At 36.5% G+C, this 24,115-nt stretch overlaps 1 protein-coding gene across 2 annotated transcripts in view; it reads right to left on the reverse strand.

The window, feature by feature from the left end:
- Nucleotides 1-24,115, reverse strand: part of ME1 (malic enzyme 1) — a 244,408-nt gene that overhangs the window by 5,344 nt on the left and 214,949 nt on the right. For both annotated transcript variants that reach the window (XM_049896434.1, XM_049896442.1), the window contains 3 exons: nt 10,560-10,665; nt 9,533-9,675; nt 6,433-6,606 (listed from right to left, as the gene is read on the reverse strand). In XM_049896434.1, coding sequence (XP_049752391.1) covers nt 6,433-6,606; nt 9,533-9,675; nt 10,560-10,665 — 423 coding nt within the window. The remainder of the gene's footprint in view (nt 1-6,432; nt 6,607-9,532; nt 9,676-10,559; nt 10,666-24,115) is intronic.

A 24,115-nucleotide genomic window follows, 5' to 3' on the forward strand; every position in this document is an offset into this window, starting at 1 on the left:
TCATTTTTCAATACTTTTTAGATTTTTTTTAATTATAGACTTATTTCTGAAATACTATTTGTTGCCACCAGCAAATATATGATACTGAACAAGTATAACACTACAGAGGTTTAAAAAACTGTTACTGTCCTTGACAGATTAATAATTTCATGAGGTAACAGAGTATATAAAAATATAAAACTGAAAGAGAAGATAGTTCAGGTTAAAGGTAAAATGAATATGACTGTTAAGAAATCCAGAGGAAGGTGGTTTATGGGAGGCTTCACAGAGGATGGAGGCTTGGGTCCAGAATTGAAGGAAAAGTCAGAACTTAGACAAACAGGAAAGGGGGTGGGCATTCCAGACAAAAGAGAGAGTCAGACCAAAGGCAGAGATGAGTAGACTGGATTCAGCAAACCTCCCCCGATCTGGGGGAGCCAAGGGTTCCCCAGAGAAATAATAAGAATAGGAGCACTGTCAGTGCCAAAATTAAGGAGTTTGGGTTAAATCCTACAGACGACTTGATGACTTCTGAACAAGGATATTGAGACAGAGGTTAGGGGGAAAAGGGGGGATAAAATTGCTAGTATAACTGTTATTTGATTAAATATTACCTTACATATTATATAAAAAAAAAAAAGAACAAAATGTTCAAATCCAGAATTGTGGTAAAGCCAAATAATCTTCTTACTGTATTCTTAGCTCTGAAATAGCCCACACTGAACCTGGTGGGACTCTGTTGTCTTACACTCTTTTTGCAGAGTATTGATCATAAATAATTTTGCAAAAAAAAAATGTAATAGCATATTGAGCAAAACTTTCCCTTTGCCCCAGAACTGGTGACCAGGGCCAGGAGGTTTCTCAGAGCCTAGCTACACTCTTCTCCCCAAGCCTCAAGGTGCTGGTTGGAGGAAGAGTGAGAGAAGATGGCTCCTCACCACCCACCTCTGCAGGCCTCGTATATCGCAAAAAGAAGAGATGATATTTGAATTGGATATAAAATTTTGAACTGGGAAGATGTTTAATTATTGGTCACTACTATATCCCCAGTGCCTAGAATAATGCCTAGCACATAGTAGGCACTCAATTAACACTTATTAAAAGAATGAGTAACTGAAAAGTGAACAGAATGTTATGGGATATTACTGAGATGCCATTAAGAGACAAAAAGGGGGAGATTTGATGGAAAATTATTGAAAACGGTGATGGGGCAAAATAAAAGCACTTTATGTTCATTCTCCATTGAATTGAGACTTTTTAAAAAACTCTTCTTGCTCTGCAAAGTTTATAGGTGACAGATTTAAATCAGTTGGTATTTCTTAGATGTTAAAGCAAAAACTTGTATAGCTATCTAGCATCATTACTTAATAAAAAAATAATATTTAATAGAATACAGAAAAAGGAATAGCACTGTCTTGACAAGGTGTATAGCATGGTGATTCAATGTTCAGGCTCTGGTGTGAGATTCTGACTCCACCAAACCCTAGCTGTTTGAATTGGGCAAGTTACTTAATGTTATGGATTGAATTGTGTCCCCTCAAAATATTTCTTATCTTGGCTAGTCCATGATTCCCAGTATTGTGCGACTGTCCATCATTTTATCATCTGATGGGATTTTCCTATGTGTTGTAAATCCTATCTCTATGTTAATGAGGTAGGATTAGTGGCAGTTATGTTAATGAGGCAGGACTGAATCTACAAGATTAGGTTGTGTCTTAAATCAATCTCTTTTGAGATATAAAAGAGAGAAGCGAGCAGAGAGAAAGCAAACCACCAAGAAAGCAATGCTGGGAACAGAGCGCGTCCTCTGGACCTGAGGTTCCTGAGCTGAGAAGCTCCTAGACCAGGCGAAGATTGATGACAAGGATCTTCCTCCAGAACCAACAAAGAAAGAAAGCCTTTCCCTGGAGCTGGCACACAGAATTTGGACTTCTGGCCTCCTAGGCTGTGACAGGATAAATTTCTCTTTGTTAAAGCCATCTACTTGTGGTATTTCTGTTATAGCAGCACTAGATGACTAAGACACTTAACCTTTCTAAGCCTCAGTTTTCTCATTGTTTATATAGGGATAATAACAGTTCCCCATTCATAGGGTTCAATGAAATAATCTTAGCAAAGAATTTACCACAATGTCTGACAAACTACGTGTTTAATAAATCTTAGCTATTCTACTTAAAAAAGAGCAGGTAGGCAGTCAGTATGGCAGAATGGAAGTAAAATAGCTTTTGGGGTCAGATAATAGCTCTACAATGTATTTAGCTTATTAGCTATTTCATCTAGGGTCAAGTTATACAACCAATCAACTTAAAAGTTTTTCAACTGTAAAACAGGGTAGTTGTGAACATTATGTGAGAAATATGTACATTGCAACTATCACCATGTGTGGCATTCAACATCATTGCTTTTTCTCTAGACTGCTGCACAAATGTCATTAATGACATTGGGATTAGTTGGAAGATGGCTGGGTAAAGAGGAATCTGTCTGAATCTTTGCTTTCTATGTACGTCTGCCATGAGAGGGAACCAAGAAATTTTGAACATAGTCCGGTAGCACTGAAATGAAAAGGATTGACCCTGGTGGGGTGAAAGGGACAGAATATACAAGAGTCCTAGTCTAGCTCTCAACTTTCGACTCAGTCACTAAAAAATTATTTACTGTCTTTGATATGCCATAGGTATCTCTCTCTTATGACATGTGGGTGCTCTCAAATAATCTCTCTCCTTTTCATTTTGACAATGTTATGCAGCTGAATTTTTGCTTATCCAGTGACTTAAGTAAATCAAAGGTTTCTTCCAGATGTTGTCTGTGGTGATCATTTTTAGCATCCTCTGGTCAGGTATCAGGAAGAGGGGGAGTGGGGAAGATGAGAGGGCACGGAGCAGGTGGTTCAGGAAGAGTGGTATGAGGACAGGAGGCCAAGGCTTGCTTAAGAAGTGAACAGGTGGTGAGGAGTTTTTTCCCAGGCTCCTGTAGGGACCCTGCGGGGCCAGGAGGGCTGACCGAGGGGAGCAGCGGGTGCTCTCATCAGAGCTCCGTGAGACTTTCCAGAGTTTTAACTATGCCAAAAATCTCTTGTTATTGTGTGCCTTTGAGTAGATTCCGACTCATAGCCACCCTATGTGACAGAGTAGAACTGCCGCATAGGGTTTCCTAGGCTGTAATCTTTAAAGGAGCAGAAAACCAGCTCTTTTCTTCCGTGGAGCCACTGGTGGGTTCAAACTGCCAACCTTTCAGTTACCAGCTGAGTACTTAACCTTTGCACCACCAGGGCTCCTTAAAAATCTCTTAGCGATATAAATGTCCAGGAATAGTCTTTGGGATTGGTGCCAATCCATGTGACTTCGAGTTCCATGAGCGATCCAACTAGTGTTTTTGACAATAATCTTGACAGTTATTAAACTTGGGGTTGCCAAATTAAAAAATTCACACAGCTTTCCTCCATGTTACTTTCATTAACTACAAAATACACTCTAGACAAGAAGGGCTTTCTTCTTTTGGGGGCCCTCTGTGGTATTATACTTATTCTTCTTGCTAAGATACATGAGCTAGTTCTATTTGATTCAACTTAACAAGTATTTATTAAGTTTCTGCTTTGCGCTTAGCATTGTGCTAGGTGCTACTGGAGCCCCAAAAGAAATGTATGGAAGACTCTCTTCAAAAAGGTAATTTATCATTTAATTGCAGGGCCAACTTAATTGTTTAAAACATAAAGCTCTCAAGAGTACAACATAATTATGACTAAAATTAACTGTCAAAATATTTGATAAAGACAGCTGTGGCTAAGGAGAAAGACCAAGATGAGCCAAAACAGTTCTGAAAGAATTCAAAGATGCAGTGGCACTTAAGCAGTGCCCTGAAGAACAGGGCTTAGATGAGGGAAGAATAATTCTCAGGGCTTTCCAGACAGAATAATAGATAAAAGAGTTATAAAGGCTTACAATGCATGGTGTGTCTGAAGGCTATGAGGTGAGGGAGAATGGAAAGAATGTCAAGCTTCTAAGCTTTGCGCCTGCTTCTAAGGGGGTATGACTAACAGAGATGTGAATGTTGAGGGCAAGAGAAGATGATGAATATGGTTCTAAACATGTGTGCCTGAACACACAACAAGGCATTTTGGTAGAGATACAGTAAAAGATGGGAATAGAGAGGTACAGATTTAGCCATTATTAGAATGAAGGTAACTGAAACAAGAGTATGGATGAGATCCCTGAAAGCATAAAAACAGAGGAAAAATGTAGGGGCAAAAATAAATGTTAGAAAAAAATCCTTAGTGAAAATGGACATGAAAAGGAGACAAAGAAAACCACAAGTGAGCCACAATAGAATTGGTTTGAAAAACAGCAATGTTGTATTGAAGCCTAAGAGAAAGTCAGTGGAAAGGCCAAAAGATGAAGTCAGAGAGATCACTGGATATGAAAAGAATGACATTATTGGCAGCACCACATTTTATTTTTTTTCTTTAAAGTTTTTTGGTAGCAACTATTACTTTTCCTGTATAAAAACCAAAAAAACCAAGCCCATTGCTGTTGAGTCGATTCCGACTCATAGTGACCCTATTGGACAGGGTAGAACTGCTTCACAGGATTTCCAAGGAGCGCCTGGTGGATTCAAACTCTCAATCTTTTGGTTAGCAGCTGTAGCTCTTAACCACTACACCACCAGAGTTTCCTTTCCTGTATAACATTGGGAAAACTTTTGTCATGAGATTTGTCACCAGAGGGTGCTAGAGTTATTTAGGAAAAAAAACACTGGCTACTTTTTTTTTTTTACTGTGAGTAAAAGATTCACCTTTTTTTTTTTTTTTTTTACCTTCAGACATGGCTGTTAAAAAGTGACAATGATTACATTTTTCTTAATTCAAGAACAACTTGAAAAAGCTTTCTTAGTAATTAGACATCTACTTATGCTTAATATATACATACACACATACATATATACATTTTTTTTTTTTTTTTAGTTAAAGAAACCCTGAGATGAGCTATCATTCTTTTAATGAAGTGAGAAGTCAGGAGCAAACATTCTAACTTCCAGAAATCTATTCTCCTAGATGATGCCAGGCACTAAACATTTAGATCACATCAGTAACAAAAAAACCTGTCTATATTCTCTTCACAATGGAAAGAATAGGATTACTGCATGATAAAAATATTTTAATATTCATTAAATTTTATTTGGTTCAGTTCAGTTGTAATGTGTAGTGGTTTAATTTTAAGAGCAGAAATTAACTCAAGTTTCTTGTTCACGAATGGCATTCTGCTTAAGTCTGAAAATATGACATCAGTCAGATGAACATTCTGACAACTCGAAAGACTGCAATCAATGTCACTGAACTGTACATGGAGAAATTGTTGAATTGGTGTACATCCTGCTGTGTATATTCTCAACACCACCACAAATAAATTATTAAGAAACAAAAAGTTCATGATTTTCCAAATATATGCCCAGTCACCAAGATCTACCTCTGAATCGCCCCTGTGGAACTTGGGGGGCAAGGGAGACTGAGGGGAACATGAAGGTCATGCTACATGTTATTCCATGAGTAAGAAAGGCCTTTGTCTCTGACCTAAGAGTTTCCTGTCTTCTGCCAGTATCTATATGACTAGAAAGCCAGCGTTTTAGCTTGCAATTAAGGTAAAATCTCTTCAGAGTTTTTACAGTTCTTGACAGCACGAGTTTCCCCAAGGCATCTGTTCTCTGATGTTACGGGAATCTTCCCTGAAGGCTCAGACTGGATCCCACTTCTCCAGTTCTTTTAATGACTTTTCAGTCCAGTCGCTTTCAAATTAGATTCTGACTCATGTGTCAGGGTAGAACTGTGTTCCATAGGGTTGTCGATGACTGATTTTTTTCAAGTAAATGGCCAGATCTTTCTTCTGAGGCACCTCTGGGTAGACTTGAACCTCCAACCTTTAGGTTAGCAGCTGAGAGCATTAACTGCACTACCTGGGCACACCTTAACAATTTTATAAATGCCTAATTTCTTGTTTTAACTTCCTTTCTCCTTAAAGTAATAGAGTGGTTTCTGTTTTCTGCACTGAACCCTGCTTGATAACCACTTCTTCAATATATCAGAATGTCATTTTAAATCTTCAAAATGCCATTATTTTGGAAAGTTCTCAATGGAGAAATATTTATCATTTAATTATTATTAGAAAACAGTATTCATTAACTGTCTCATAACTATCACAGAATTTGCTTAGAAGTGTGAAGATAAAAAGGTTTCTTTTAAGAAATCAAAACACAATTTTCTACTGGCTACTGAAGAGCAATCTTTTACTAGGGACTCAGCATGAACCCTGGACCTCTCCCTGGAAAGATTTTCTCTATTTTTTAGACTTTACACCTTCTAGTAAATGGGCATAGTAAATGCTAGATAAATAAAACATTAGACAACTACATGGAGCTCACTTTGCATTTTATAGCCTTGACAAACTTAAAAGTATTTTATGGTACCTCAGCAGTCATGAGAAAGATCTTCTCCGTGATGTGCCTCAATCCACATGCCACAACACCAAGAGCAACCCCAGGAAACACATAGGAATTGTTGCCTTGGCCAGGATATAGGGTCTGTCCATTTGGAAGAGTGACTGGGTCAAAAGGACTGCCGCTGGCAAAAACTGCACGTCCCTGCAACAGACACACACGACTCACTTTAAAAAGGATTACTGTAATGATTAGAGAAAAAAAAGTATATTTAAGAAGCAGGATATTTTATAAGAAACATAACTGCCTCGTAGTCAAAATAATGAGTATTTTTAAAGAAGTCTAATTTTCCATTAATTCTAATAACCTGTATAGGTTTTTGTGATATTGGGCAATATGGTCCAGAGTAAATGGTTATTACTGTTCTCTATCTGTCTCTCTACTCGCAGGAGAAGGGTGCAGAACACGGGACACCCGAAGACCACTGCTCTATTTTCTGTGGTGGTCCAACCTGTAGGCCCATCAACCATGTCAATACGGGCTTCCAATTACAGACTTCTGAAGATAAAAAGTAACAAGTTAATATTAGAGCATTGGGAATGGTGACATTTTAGGTTAGATTTTACATATCGACACATTTCCAAAATAATCACTAGGACACATTTTATTTCTATATAGTAAAGGGCCATATGGAAAATAATGTAGGGAACAAGCTCATCATCCTAAGTGTGATTAACAAACAAGGAGAAGAGTAGGTTGTCAACAATGGTTAACAACTGTCTTTTTTTTTTTGCTTTTAGCCTCAATATTTTGTGTTTGAGGAACCTCATGTATGACACTCTTTAAGATGGCATTAACTTAGAGGGTACGTCTGTCTGTCTGATCCGGAGGGTGAGAGTGGTGAGATGGTTGACGGTATTCGGGCTTCCAAGATATGAACAGGAACTATCAAAAATAAATCATCATAGTCTAAGAAATCCATTTGAAGAGTCTAAAGTACCACGCCTCCAAAGCATAGTTTAAATTATGATAGACTGGGTTATAACTTTCATATGTCTTAGATCTAGAGTCTCAATCCATTATGATATTAACAATATTAATATTCATTTTAAACAAATGTTATACTCTTTTTTTTTTTTTAATATACTCTTTTTAAAGTTGTATAATATAAAGATTCAACCTTCTTCAAGAAAATACCCAGAGATTCTTATCTATAAGACACTGGGTTTTTTTTTGCAGAAATTTAGGTTTTGTTTTTAGACAAGTCTGATACCTTTATTCTATTTAGCAGATGTTTCATTATAAGCAACTTTCTAATATAAATAAATTACTGTTTGATATATACAGGCCTTTGAAAATCATATTTAAGAAAGAGGGCTGCAAGATTATATATAAGTTTATCTCCCTCTCCTCTTTCAGTCTTGCTCTTCCTGCCTCTCTTTGTATAATCACATTTCAAGGAGAAATATAATTCAATAAATGATAGTTATTTAAACATTCTCATATATATCAACTGTTAATATGGAGAAGGAAATCTAACCATATCACATTTAGATGATAGCTTTCATGGTTCAATACTCTATTTGTAACTTTTCCTGTCTCACCTGTGCTTGCAACAGCAGAGACTCACATCCAGACCAACAGGTAGACCTTGTCTTGTTTTGTAACCCTTTGCCTGAACCAGTGTCTAAATTTTCAGGCCTTAAAAAGATTGTAAATTTTATGTATAACAACACAGAACATCAGGTAAGATCCTAAGAATGAGTGTAGGCCATTTACATTAGATACATTTATATAAGACAAATTTAAAACCAAAACTATATGAAATTGGCTAATTTAGTTTATGTATATTACAGGTGAGTCTCTAAACCCTTGAGGTCTACTGTGATATGCCAAGATGAACTAATTAAAAACATTTATATTTGACTACTATGTGCATGGCACCATGCTAACATTTTGTTATTGCTCAGAAAGGCTTTTTTTTAAAGGATTTAAAGACTACTGAAGAACGTAAGGCCAATTCTCAAATCTATAGCTGAGATAAAAATTCAAATTATTGAGGACATTGATGTTATCCAAAATAACAGAAAAAAAAAAGTGGAGTAACTCTTTGCCAAAAATTCATTGATTCTAATAAGTATTTAAGGATAAAATTTTAAAGAAGTTGAGCCATCAAGTTCTGATTTGTAGAGTGAGATAACTTCATATCATTTTTAACTTTTCTAGTTTTTTTTTTTTTTTTTTTTTTACTTTAGATTTATTTCCAAATTTAAGCTGGTAGGTATATATGACTCATCCTTTATTTTGCTATGATGACGTTTTCAAGCCTTGGAATAGAAAAAAGACTCTTGCCAAATATCAGTCAAATATATATTAATACAAACATTGTATAAAATAAGTCACCTTTTTTTGAAACAGTAAAATATTGAAGTATTGAGGACTTCTATCCAAAGCTGGCTGTATATCAAGATAGCTGCCCAAATGATCCACCCACGGCATCAAAATCCAAACCCAGAATTTAGCAAAACAAAAATAAAATTGTAGTTTTATACTGTATGATTCAATGTTTTTGAATAGCTAGTTAAAAACTATTTTAATAAGTATCTAAAACCAAGCCCTTTCTTTTTTATTTAACTTTTATGATATTTAAATCTGAGATACTTCCAAGTCACTTGTGGAATTATTGTTAGTACATTACAAAGTTTCTTTTATTTTACTCAAGAACAGAATTTACCCAACAACATTCTTGAAAAGGAAATAGTCCTTATTCCTACTGGCCTGTTCACTTTTCTTTCAAACTTGGTTGTATAATTTTTTAAAAAGGTTAAGAGGTATATAGGAGTCCCTGGGTGGCACAAACGGTTAAGGGTTCGTATAGTAGCCAAAAGGTTGGTGGTTCGAACGCACCCCAAGGTGTCTCGGAAGACAGGCCTGGTGATCCACATCTGAAAGGTCACAGCCTTGAAAATCCTATGGAGTAGTTCTACTGTGCACACGTGGGGTTGCCATGAGTTGGAATCTATTCGATGGCAACTAACGACAACAAGAGTTAAGTACCTTAGATATACTGGGTTTTCCTATAATGAATCAAAATTTGGTCTTTAAAATATCAGCTATACTCTTGCTTTACCTTAGTTAGTTTATAGCACTGCTCTGCAGAACATTCTGCTTTGCTAGTTGGATTACTCAAAGCAAAAATAATAGGCCGCTCATTGAAGGCAGCCATATCTTTGAGAATTTGTTCTGTGAATGCACCACCGATTGCAGCCACTCCTAATGAAGAAAGAAAAATTAATCAGTGATTAAGACTATCGTTGGTTAATTCATCCAAGAGTCCCAGGCCCAGAAAATAATGAGGCATGTCAGGTCACTTAATTTTTTAAGCAAAATATAGAACATTTATTTGTAAAGTATAGCAATAAAAAGAGATGTCTGTTAATGCCAACAATTCTTAGGGTTACAATTCTACAAGTATCTATAAAAAATTACAGATATGTGACACATAATACATTGAGTTAGAGGCCCATCACTTGGAATTTTGATTGTAAGCATTTATACCAGGAAAATTAAAATATGTCCAATATATATTGTCCCTGTACAAGTAACTGTATCGGTATATTCCAGTCTGTTAGGCTATATGTGCTTTATAAACCAATGTTGACACTTAAGACATGGGGCATTGGTGGTTCAGTGGTAGAATTCTTGCCTTCCGGGTAGGAGACCAGAGTTTGGAGTTTGATTCCTGGCCAACGCATGTGACATGCAGCTACCACCCCTGTCAGTGGAGGCTTGTGTGTTACTATGATGCTAAACAGGTTTCAGCGGAGCTTCCAGACTAAGATGGACCTCGAATAAATGCCTGGTGATCTACTTCTAAAAATCAGCCAGTGAAAACCCTATGGATCACAACGGTCCAATCGACAACATTCATGGGGATGGTGAAGGATCAGGAAGCATTTCATTCTGTTGTGCGTGAGATCGCCATGAATCAGGGAACTGACTCAATAACACTTAATCATCTGATTCAACTGTAAAACTGAAGTATCACTCATTAAAAGAATTCTAATAGAAGAATAATTAGTGGAAACAAAGTTATATTATGCCTCAAAATTCAGCGTAAAGAAAATTAATTTGGAGGGGAGAGAAAAAAAGTTTACCTATGAGAGCAGTTGGTTTTATTTTTTGAACAATGGCTTCTAGGTTCTTCATTTCTTCATGTTCTTGGGCAAATTCTTCTTTCTCCTTTGTTAAGGAAGCACGTCCCTAAGCAAATAAAAAGAATCAATGAACCTGTTAGACATACCTGTGAGTCAAAGAAATTTTATAATGTTATATATATTTCCAGTATTCCTGCTTAACATTTTCATGTATTATATGTTGTGGTTATTCTTACAGTCTGTCTTCCAATTGTCAGGGTGTAATTTTGTTCATTCTTTCAACAATTAAAATTTATGTCAGACAATGGTCTAGGCAATGGGGATATAACAGCAAATGGAACAAAGTCTTTCCCTCATTTAATTATTATTTAATTCTAAAAGTTCTAAGCTTACTTAGAAACTAGCATTAGCAAATGGTAACGCAAAATATGATTTAAATACCAACATAGTTTACTACACACTAATATAGCAGTATCTCAGGATCTAGAGTTGGTTTTAGCTGCAGCACTACCAATTTATGTACCATCGATTAAGGCTGAAAGTTGATGCCATATTTATATTATAATATAAATTACAATATCATATTTGTATCACAATATAAATTATGATATAAATATTAGCTTTTCCAGGAGCCCTGGTGGCACAATGGTTAAGTGCTCGGTTGCTAACTGAAAGGTCAGTGGGAGAAAACACTTAGTGATCTGCTCCTACAGAGATTTCAGCTTAGGAAACCCTATAGGGCAGTTGTTCTGTGTCCTACAGTGTTGCTATGACTAAGAATCAGCTCTATGGCATATAAGAACACTAGCTTTTCTGAATAAGTATTAGCTTTATGTTTTTATTTAATATTTTGATTGTTACTGTGCTATGTGTTGTTCAGGAAACAACATCTAATTATAATGTTCTGCCTACAAATTTTAAGATTTTTGGCTACATAATAAATCACTGTGTAAATCTATATGGTGCTTTATGGCTTATAAGTTGTTTTGACATATTTCATCTGGTCCCTTCAGCAATCTTGAGAAGTAGGGCAAGTATAATTCGAGTCTTTTTACATACGAGAAAATTGAAATTCAGAGATGTTAAACGACTTGTCCAAGGCAAGTGATTATATTGGGACTCAAAGCCTTTCCCATTCAGCACAATACCGTCCTGGAGAAAAAGCTTTACCATTGGTACACATTCAAGTGTCTGCAAATGGTTAATCCCGAAAATGGTACCATTTTCTTGCTCTGAAAGGTTGTCATCACTTTATTTCTGTTTCTCAAAGTAATACAAATGAATTATAAAAAATCTGAAACACTTGAACCTTTCTGTGCCCGTTTCCTCATCTGTAAAACAGGATAAATTAGGAAGTTCTACCCCATCAGGTTGTTTGTGGATTAAATAAAATAATGCATGTAAACACTTAGAACAGTGCCTAGTTTATAGCAAGAAGTCAGTAAATATTAGTTGTTGTTGTAATTAAAATTATCATGAAGAAGAAAAAAAATTCTAGCACTTTTAATTTAGGTGTATTTTCTTCTAGTCTGCTGTAAACAGCTAGCTAGGTACCACTGTTTTCCATACGATCATGACATTAGACTGGATGACTCCCTAAGAACAGCATTATCATTAGTCATTTCTGGGTTCTAAAAGGTTATCTTACCTTTTCTCCCTACACACCAAAATATACTACATCTGATACAGTGAAAAGGAATCTTTTTAATTCATTCAGAATCAGACTTGAAGCTTACTGTTTCATACTCACTTCAGCACAGAAGACACTAGTCTCTAGTTACATTGAGTATTCTTATTCTATATTCTGATACATCACGTTTATTAAAGAAAAAGGATTCAAAACAATCAGATAATTCAATTTCCACTTCCATCAGGAAGCATCTAATCGTTCAGTAAAGCCTACTTATTATCACAGCCTTTTTAGAATTTAGTCATGGGTCCAAAATAACAAATAGTTGGTATAAACCTAGACTGATTTTGTGAGTAAAATCTAAAGGTTGTCAAACAGTTATTCTCTGGTATTTATGAGACTATAGTTTTAAAAATTGCCTTTTAAAAATGTTTTTAATAATACAAAAAAAATCTATGACAACACTGAAATCTTTACAATTCTCACTAAAGCTGGAGGGGAGGGACTACCCGGAGCCTCATCCTCAGCTCTCTTCACTTCACAGCTGGGAAATTTATTTCATTTACATATCTCAACCATAGAGACTACTCAAGCATAATCCTAGCAAAGTGGCTAGATCTAATTGCCAAATAATTCCCCCCAAATATCTGGATAATTATGTGACTTTGATTTAAGGGAATTAGTAATCTGAACTATGGGCTCCAATCCCTCATCATCCTTTTGTGTGTCAATGCTCTTTGCCATGTAACTTTGCAGTTCCTTCTACAAAAGACAGTGTATACTTTCCTACCCCTTGTCTTTGGACTTGTCCATGTGGTTTACCTTGCTCAATAAAATGTATATTCAAATGACTGTGTGCTGGCGCCAAGCTTAGGCCTTAAGAGGCACTGGTGTTTCTGCTGGCTTCCTTTGTACCTTTGCCATTGCTTTCAAAGTACATGACCTGGCTGGCCTGCTGGTCCAAGGAGAATGACAGACCTGTGAAGCCAACCTGGACACAACCTGTAGCTTACAGCCACCTAGCCAAGATCATCAGAGCTGCCCTAATTTGTGAGAAATAATTCTTGTATGTTACTGAGATTTGTTGCTTTCGGTAACATAACAATATCCAATTGATAGAGGAGGAGATTTCAATTTTGGTTACATATTCCATCCTCTTTTTTACTCGATGTTGCTCCTATCTATTGCACTGGAAGTAAGGGGTTGCTTTTACTGGGATGAATTTTCATATCTTTCACTGTATTTTTGGGATTTCTTGTACAGTATTTTATTAAAACCTAACTAATACACATGTTTAGACTAGTGGTCTCTTCATTTTAGACATCTGAAAATATTACAGACACAACCAGGAGACTTTGACTTCACAAGCCCTATCTTTCAGGAAGGACAGGGACTAAACCATTAAAATTAAGAATGTTGTTTAAACAGTTTTTAAAGATTCCCAGTAATGTAAACTCTACCATTTTTCTGTATTTAAACTAAACTTCCTAACTAAACTTCTGCTTACTGTGATTTTTACTGAGCTTTATACTGTTGTCCTTAAATAATCTTTTATATATTGGAAGATAGATACATAATCACTTCTCATTCCCTAGGTGAGGAACCCCAAGGCTTTTAATCTGGTCTGTTGAACCTATCTTCCTTCCCTGTAAATAAGGAAGTGGCTTTTGCCTTTCGACACCCTTTAAATACCACAAAACTGAAAAATGCACTCTATCATAGGAATAGCCAATGTTGAAATATCAAGGAATTACTGTACTTTCTAGTTTTTGCTTTCAGTATTCTATTAATTCTTTCTGTGCCATGTTTACTTCTTTAATAACAACAACATAGAATTAATCTTTACCTTTTGGTTTACTTGGAAATAGAAAGTAGATAAATCACTGAAATGATCATGGGAGAAAAGAACTTTTATAAAAACTTTCAGGACTGTTAAAAGAATAGAAAGAGGAAATATTAAAAATAGTTTTAAGAGGAAAATATGCCTCCAATTTGTTCATTTTAAAAAATGCATGGGCTCACCAAACAATAAAATTCCACACAATCCATGGTAAAACACCATAGCCCACAGCATGAAATAGAAGAATTAGCAGCTCACCATGAAGGCTTGCTGAAAGCAGCTGAGTTTTCCCAGTCTGAGAAAACAATCAGTTCTTAACCACTTGACTGCTAACAAACAACGTGACAATGAAAGTATGTCTAAACTGTTTCTGGTATACAGTTTAAAATAAAATTTGCATGTGATCTCCATAAAAATGGAAATCTATTCGTTTTCATTAGATTACCAAGCCAAGAACTATCCTCCCATATAAGAGAATAGAAGTAGCATAAGAGTAAAAATCTTAGAGATTATTTTATTAATAGCTGATATAACCAAAATCAAACCAGTAAAAAATATGGGCTGCTGCTAAAAAAGAGGCCCTACCTAGTTTGTATATACTATATGTGGACCCATAAATCTATAGTGAAAATGAACTTAAAAGATGATGAACAATCCAAAAACGAGAGTGACACAATCCTCATTTTCTTAATGCAATGATTTAAAAATATATTCCTCGGTGCAGTGTCCCAGATTATCCAAAACAGCAATTTTTTGAAGTTTTAAATGTATTATATGTTATCCTCACCACTGTTGATTTTGAGAAATTTGTCATCTAGTGACAGAAACAACTAACAGAATGCATTCTAATATCAACAGCAAATAAATGTGTGTTGCTTCTGCAATTTTTTAATGATATTCAGAAAAGAGAAGAAAAAATGCCCTCTATAAATGTTATAGATAAAGGGTAAGGATTCAGAAAAGCTGAATCCTTATGTAGCCTCTTTCACGTACTACCTGACCCTGGGCTAGTCCTCTGATCCTCAGGTGGATCTTGGCTTCTCCATCTATAAAATAGTTGGGATTCATGATGATGGCAGTGCTGATGAAACTCAACCAGATTTGTGGTTTCCAAAGCTGCCTCGGTACCAGAATCACTTAAGGAAAACACAGATTCCTGAGCCCTGCTTCCAGATACTCTAATTCAATTTCAGATTACTGTCCTGGAATCTGTATTTTTTTTAAGCTTTCCAGATGAATAAAATGACCAGCCAGTTTTGAGAATTACTATACTAAATTATCAGATCCCTACTAGATGCATGTTAAAAGATAAGTGATATGCTTTCCAAAAAACATAGAAAATGATAAATTCTAAAGTAGGAAAGCTACAGAATACAACCTGACAGTCACAAATTTCTAATGCTGCTTTTTGAGCTGATAACCTGAGATATAATTGAAAAATACTTATTGTGGTCTAAAACCCCTAAATCATCTGGGATGAGAAACAAACCATAAAGAAGACAGATAAATATTGTATGAAAGGAAAATATGTATGCTTTTATCATGAGCATCTAACTTTATTAATCAGAGTATCATCACTGTCAGCTCCTAGCCACTGAAGACAGAATTTGGCAAGAAGATGTTCCATCTAGTAAGGAATATAAATTACCCCCAGCCTCACTGCCAAAGGCTTGATTCTTGGTGATGACTTTTGAAAGTTGAGAGAATACTGAAAGAAGGCCAGGAATCACAAAATGTTAATACTAGCATTACTAAAGGGCTCCACTTGCCAACAATGGAAGAATTAAAAGAAGAAAAATAAGGGTCTCACAAGTATTTTCTATACCACTTTCAAAGTTGATTTATATTTTTTAAAAATTATTGGAATACAACCTTTTACAGCTTTGGTAATATCGGTCTTGGGGCAATTACCTTTACCTTTGGACTTCTATTTTCTGAACTAATGGCTCATGTTTTTCCTTTTCCAAAATCTATTTTCTGAACTAATGGCTCATTTTTTTCCCTTTTCCAAAATCTGATTTAGAATCCATATTCTTAATGCCAATCACTTCAGTTGGATATGGATGTAGCAGATTTCTGTTACCTTTATACCCCTTTTCAGGGTCCCTTGCTGAAAAGCTTTTTGCCTTCTTTTGGCAGAGTGTATGTAGGTACCTCTTCCCTCAGAAATCCCAAATTCTACTTTTTTTTTTAGAGTCTCTAATGTTAATTACACTATAAAGTGTTAAAAACGTATTATCAGTACATAGGGATTTCTTTGCCATGTCATTGTTTTCCTTAATTTTCCTCTTCCTCCTTTTACTGTGTTGATTCCAAGTACAGTGAAGAAGACATGACTAGGTTGAATTACTTTTTCAAAAGCAGGTATACTGTGGTGGGAGTTGGGATAGACTGGGAGTGGGGTGGGGAGGAAGAGTAGGTGGCAAAGATTACAAGATTATGGATTAGCATTCTATGACCCAGGACAAACCAAAAAACCAAACACTGCCGTCGAGTCGATTCTGACTCACAGCAACCCTTTAGGACAGAGTAGGACTGCCCCATAGAGTTTCCAAGGAGCACCTGGAGGATTTGAACTGCCGACCCTTTGGTTAGCAGCTGTAGTACTTAACCGCTATACCGCCAGGGTTTCCTGACCCAGGACAGGTGTAAGTAGTTATAGACTGTCACTGATAAATACGTATTCCTTCCTATACATAGGCACTAGAAGGACTCTTCCACAAGTGCTTGCTTTGAATCCATGCCTGATTGGAATACTTGTCCCATTTGACTGGACTGCTTTTGCTGCCCTGCCATTAGTTTACCAGCGTTGAATCTGGCAAGTCGTTGAAGCTGTAGACAGAGCCTTCCCAGTGCACTGCCAGTAGCACTTCACTGTAATAGTTGTGATGCAGGTATGCATGCTGGCTAAAGAGCTCAGAGCCATGTTTCATTATCTTAGGACACATTAAAAGAAAGTATTTTCCGTATTAGGTCAAAAGAAGTGGTGAATAATGGTCAAAATTTAAGATAGTGGGTGGTTACCCAACCCAGTGCCGTCAAGTCGACTCCGGTAGCACCATCAATATTTTTTTCTTTTTTATTGTACTTTAGATGAAGGTTTATAGAACAAACCAGCTCCTCATTAAACAATTAGTACACATATTGCTTTGTGACATTGGCTAACAACCCCATGACATGTCAACACTCTCCCCTTCTCTATCTTGGGTTCTCTATTAATAGCTTTCTTGTTCCCTCCTGCCTTCTAGTCCTTGTCCCTGGGCTGGTGTGCCCCTTTAGTCTCATTTTATCTTATGGGCCTGTCTAATCTTTGGCTGAAGGGTGAACCATAGAAGTGACTTTATTAGTGAGCTTAAAGGGTATCTAAGGGCTATACTCTTGGGGTTTCTTCAGTATCTGTCAGATCAGTAAGTCTAGTCTTTTTTTGTTAGAATTTTGTTCTACAATTTTCCTCCAGCTCTGTCCAAGACCCTCTATTGTGATCCCTGTCAGAGTAGTCAGTAGTAGTAGCAGGGCACCAACTAGTTGTGCTGGACTCAGTCTAGTGGAGGCTCTGGTATTTGTGGCCCATTAGTTCTTTGGACTAATTTTTCCCTTGTGTCTTTGGTTTTCTTCATTCTCCCTTGCTCCAGGTGGGATGAGACCAGTGAAGTACCTTAGATGGCTGCTCACAAGCCTTTAAGACCCCAGACACTACTCACCAAAGTAGAATGTAGAACATTTTCTTTATAAACTATGTTATGCCAATGGAGTTAGATGTTCCCCCAGACCATGGTCCCCACAGCCCTCAGCCCAGTAATTTGATCCCTCAGGGAGTTTTAATGTGTCTACGGGACTTTCATGACATTGCCTTGGACAAGCTGTGCTGGCTTCCTTTCTTTGTGTACTGTCTAACCCTTCGTCAAAGTTACCACTTATCTACTGTCTATTTAGTGTTTTTCCATCCACTCCTCCCCTCCCTCATAACCACTAAATATTGTTTTTTTGTGTGTGTAAACTTTTTCATGAGTTTTTATAGTAGTGGCCTCATACAATATTTGTTCTTTTGTGATAGATTTATTTCACTCAGCATAATGCCCTCCAGATTCACCTATGATGTGAGATACTTCCCAAATTCATCATTGTTCTTTATCATTGCATAGTACTCTACTGTATGTACCATAGTTTATCCATTCATCTGTCACTGGGCATCTAGGTTGTTTCCATCTTTTTGCTATAGTGAACAATGCTGCAATGAACATAGGTGTACATATGTCTATTCATGTGACAGCTCTTATTTCTGGTGTAAGCTCTTCTCTGAATGTTTGGTAAAATTCTCCAGTAAAGCCGTCTGGGCCAGGGCTTTTTTTTGTTGTTGTTGGGAGTTTTTTTTTTTTTTTTTAATTACCTTTTCAATCTCTTCTCTTGTTATGGATCTGTTCAGATTCTCAACTTCTGTTTGTGTTAGTTTGAATAGGTAGTGTGTTTCTAGAAATTTGTCCATTTCCTCTAGGTTTTTAACTTTGTTGGAGTATAGCTTTTCATAATATTCTGTTATGATCCTTTTTATTTTGCTTGGGTCTGTAGTAATGTCCCCCATTTCATTTCTTATTTGGGTTATTTGCATCCTCTTCTGTTTTTCTTTTGTCAATTTGGCCAATGACCTGTCGATTTTGTTGATCCTTTCAAAGAATCAACTTTTGGTTTTGTTGATTCTTTCTATTGTTTTTCTCTTCTCTATTTCATTTATTTCTGCTCTGATCTTTATTATTTCCTTTCTCCTGGTGGCTGTGGGCTTCTTTTGCTGTTTTCTTTCTATTTGTTTGAGTTATATAGCTAATGTTTTGATTTTATCCCTTTTTTCTTTCTTGATGTGTGCATCTATTGCTATAAATTGACCTCTGAGCACTGTCCTTGCTGTGTCTCAAAGGTTTTAGTATGATGTGTTTTCGTTCTCATTTGATTCTAGGAACTTTTTGATTCCATCTATTAACCAGTGGTTTTAAGCAGGGTGTTATTCAGTTTCCATGTTTTTTTTTTTTTTTTCCTTGCTCTTCCTGTTATTAATTTCTACTTTGATGGCATTGTGATCAGAAAAGATACTTTGCATAATCTCAGTGTTTTGGATTTTGTTGAGGGTTGCTCTGTGGCCTGAGATGTGGACTATTCTGGAGAACATTCCATGTGTGTTGGAAAAGAATGCGTAGTTTGCAGCTGTTGGGTGGAGCGTTCTATATATGTCTATGAAGTCAAGTTGGCTGACTGTGCCCTTTAGCTCTTCTGTATCTTTGCTGAATTTCTTTCTAGATGTTCTGCCCTTTACCTAGAGAGGTATGTTGAAGTCTCCTACTATTGTGGAGCTGTCAGTTTCTCTTTTCAGTCCTGTTAAAGTTTGTTTTATGTATTTTGGAGCTCTGTCATTGGGTGCGTAGACATTTATTACTGTTATGTCTTCATCTTGGGGTGTCCCTTTAATCATTATATAATGCCCTTCTTTGTCTTTTATGGTGGATTTTGTTTTAAAGTCTATTTTATCTGTAACTCCATCAGTATTTAAATTTGTATTAATAACCAATGTCCATAATTTTATGACTGGCTAAAAAACTCGTGTCTGGCTAAAAGAGTCATCTTTTACCTCTGTTCTTTTTAATATCTAGATATATACTAATCATAAAAAAAATTTTTTTCAATGGAAAAGAGGGAGATAAATAATCAAGCCAGATAATTTCATCAAGTTAGAATTCTTATTATTAACCACAGTGCATAAAATATATTAAAGATCATTCAAGGTGGTGGCAGCACCATGGCTGAAATTCTGATAAAGCAACAGGATGAAGGAAGACTTTCTCCATACACCTGGAGTTTCAAGCCCTAGACCTAATGATTAAGCTCTTATAAAAGAAATATAGGACAGATGAATGGTAAATGTTGATTAAGTAGTCAGTGGCAATTCAATCTTTCCAGTTATCCAGGTCAAAATCTTGAAGTCATCCTTGACTCTTCTCTTGCTGTCACATCTCCACATGATCTCCCAAGATATAGCACCTACCCCCCATTCTGTCCCATAATATACTGGCCTCCTTGCTTTTCTTTGAACATGCTATGCTGTTCCCACCTCAGGCATTTTATTCTTGCTGATCTGTCTCCCTGGAACAGCCTTCCCCAGAAACCATCATGGATTGATCCTTCATCTTCCTGTCTTTGCTCAAATTTTACTTTCTCAGTAAGGTCTCAGTAAGCAGAAGAGCTGCCTCCTCAAAGCGGAGTCAACCTTAATGGCATAGATGGAGTCAAGCTTTCGGGACCTTCATTTGCTCATGTGGCATGACTCAAAATAAGAAGGAACAGCTGCAAACATCCATTAATAATCAGAACGTGGAATGTATGAAGTATGAATCTAGGAAAATTGGAACCCGTCAAAAATGAAATGGAACACATGAACATCGATATCCTAGGCATTTGTGAGCTGAAATGCACTGGTGTTGACCATTTTGAATTAGACAATCATATGGTTTCCTATGCCAGGCATGACAACTTAAAGAGGAATGGCATTGCAGTCATCATCAAAAACAACATTTCAAGATCTATCCTGAAGTACAACGCTGTCAGTGATAGGATAATATCCACAAGCCTACAAGGAAGATCAGTTAATATGATTATTATTCAAATTTACACACCAACCACTAGGGCCAAAGATGAAGAAATGAAGATTTTTACTAAGTTCTGCAGTCTGAAATTCATCAAACATGCAATCAGGATGCATTGACAATTACCGGTGATTGAAACATGCAAGTTGGAAACAAAGAAGGATTAGTAGTTGGAAAATATGGCCTTGGTGATACAAACGATGCCAGAGATCAGAAGATAGAATTTTGCAAGACCAACGACTTCTTCATTGCAAAAACCTTTTTTCATCAACATAAACGGGGACTATACATGTGGACCTCGTCAGGTGGAATACACAGGAATCAAATCGACTATATCTGTGGAAAAAGACAATGGAAAAGCTGAATATCATCAGTTAGAACAAGGTCAGGGGCTGACTTTGGAACAGACCACCAATTTTTCATATGCAAGTTCAAGTTGAAACTGAAGAAAATCAGAACAAGTCTACATGAGCCAAAGTACGACCTTGATTGAGTATAACCCACCTGAATTTAGAGATCATCTCAAGGATAGATTTGACGTGTTGAACACTAAAGACTGAAGACTAGACAAGCTGTGGAATGACATCAAGGACATCATACAGGAGGAAAGCTAGAGGTCATTAAAAAGACAGAAAAGAGAGAAAAGTCCAAAATGGATGTCAGAAGAGACTCTGAAACTTGCTCTTGAACATCAAGCAGCTAAAGCAAAAGGAAGAAATGATGAAGTATTTCCAAGAGTGGCTTGGGAAGACAAAGTAAAGTATTATAATGACATGTGCAAAATGCTGGAGATAGAAAACCAAAAGGGAAGAACACGCTTGGCATTTCTCAAACTGAAAGAACTGAAGAAAAAATTCAAGCCTTGAGTTGCAATAGTGAAGGATTCTATAGGGAAAATATTAAAGGAATTCAAGCCTTGAGTTGCAATAGTGAAGGATTCTATGGGGAAAATATTAAAGGACACATGAAGCCTCAAAAGAAGATGGAAGGATTATAGACGGTCATCAACCAAAATGAACTGGCGGACATTTCAACCATTTCAAGAGGTTATATGATCAGGACCCAACGGTTCTGAAGGAAGAAGCCCAAGCTGCACTGAAGGCATTGGTGAAAAACAAGGCTCCAGGAATTGATGGAATACCAATTGAGATGTTTCAACAAACGGATACAGAGCTGGAAGTGCTCACTAGCCTATGCCAAGAAATCTGGAAGACAGCTACCTGGCCAACCAACTGGAAGAGATCCATATTCTCGAGATAGGTAATCCATCCAAATGCAGAAATTATGAAACAATATCATTAATATCACATGCAAGCAAAATTTGCTGAAGATCATTCAAAAATGGCTGCAGCAATATATAGACAAGGAACTGCCAGAAATTAAGGCTGGATTCAGAAGAGGACGTGGAACCAGGGATATCATTGCTGATGTCTCAGGGTTTCTCCAGACTGTACCAGGCCAGCAAGTCTGGTCTTTCTTTTTGAGTTAGAATTTTGTTCTACATTTTTCCCCAGCTCTGGGACTCTCTATTGTGATTCCTGTCACAGCGGTCAGTGATGGTAGCTGGGTACCACCCAGCTGTAAAGACTGAATCTCTTAACAAAAAGTAAGTGCTAATATAATAACTATCTATAACAGCCTCTTTCTACAGACGCCAAATATTTAAGTACCCACCCATTGCCGTCGAGTTGATTCCGACTCATAACAACCCTATAGGACAGAGTAGAACTGCCCCATTGAGTTTCCAAGGAGCACCTGATGGATTTGAACTGCCAACCTTTAGGTTGGCAGTCATAGCACTTAACCACTATGCCACCAAGGCCTGGTAATATTTAAGTATAAAGCAAAAATAAATACATGAATGTATGAATAAAGAAAACAAAATTATTTGAGAATTATTTAAAACAGAACAAAATCAAAACAAAATTCAAACCAGTCTATAGTCTTCTTCTGGGTTAAGTGAACCCTGTCTTTCAGGATATCTACTAATATCCTATTTTATATTTTGAGCTTTTATGTTTTAATGTTGTACCATTAATTTATTACTGGAAGCCAAACCGTACGTATTTGAGGAAGAGATTAAGTCTGGATTGGTTTTGTTGCTTCTTGTCTTCCCTGAAAATGCTCCAAATCAAGATTCTGAAATGCAAATACTGTGAAACCTGCAAAAGCCAGAACCTGTTTAAGTTGGAAACATGTCCAAGAAGGAAAACTCAAATATTTTCCACTAAAATGAGCAACACAAAAGTGATATAAGGCTGTACCCTGCCAAAGGTGGAAAACTTGCAAGACCCAGAAAAACAAGGCAGTCCCATCGAGTTCTGGCTCTCATAGGTTTCTGTATAAATCACGCTGGCAATGCTCCTTTTTCATCCTTTCTTTACTGTTTTTATTCTGCTAATTTTTATTTTGGAAGATTTCTTTTAATCAAGTATTGGTTTGTCTATATGTATTTATTTGTGCTGTGTTAGTAGGTACACAGTGTCTTTCTGTCTGGTGGCTTTATAGGATAAGATAGTGGCCAGCATACAGAGGTTCTCAGGCCATGAGGAAGACTTCAACACGTGTTTTCCAAGCAATAAGAAGATCCAATACATTTTCAACAGGACAGTGACATGATCACATCTCTTTGGGAGAAGATCCTTTCAGGGCTGCAATGGAAGGACTAGACGGTAGTCCATTACATTTGGCTGCTGAATACTCCAGGCAAAAGGCAATGAGGGCCTGAGCCAGGGCAGTCACACAGGGGATAGACAGGAAGTAAGGGGTACAGAGATATGAAGAAAGGAGAATAGACAACGTTTGGTCAGGAAAAAGGAGGAAAGAGTGTTCTCTGCCCATCACATTGTCATCATGCTGCACACACCCAGCTTCCCCATGCACTTGGAAGAGGTCCCAGAACAAAGGTGTTGATACTTTCTCTATTCGCTGGCCTTTTAACTTTGCTCAGAGCTAGTGTCCCTTCATTCCTCAGCTTTACTACATTGGGATGATTTTCCTTGTTTGTCTGTATTTAAATACATGTATTTTTTTCTCTATTGTAGTTTTTTTTATTGTAGTTACATAAATGGGTATATCAATTCTTTCCTGATATAAAATTCTAGTGTAATTGAATATCATCAATGACTATCTTATTTCAATCAACCTTGTTGATATTGATGAGTTATTTAAAATATTGATATTTTATAGTATAAACTCATTCTGTCATACCTATGGATGTGAGGTTATATGGGAAATGCTATAGCTGTGATGTTGAAAATGAAAATAGAAAATATGTTAGAAAAATAATTATCTAGTCTGATAAAGATAACTCTATAGATGAACTGAGGTAACAGTTCACTTTTTACTTTTTGGTTTTATATCTTTAAAAAGTGAATGAGTTTGACTGATGATATTTGTTATTTAAAAGTTTTATGATTTTTAAATTTATTTAAAATTTTATTAACTTGTAAATTTACAT

The sequence above is a fragment of the Elephas maximus genome, chromosome 1 (assembly GCF_024166365.1).
Source record: "Elephas maximus indicus isolate mEleMax1 chromosome 1, mEleMax1 primary haplotype, whole genome shotgun sequence".
Taxonomy (NCBI): domain Eukaryota; kingdom Metazoa; phylum Chordata; class Mammalia; order Proboscidea; family Elephantidae; genus Elephas; species Elephas maximus.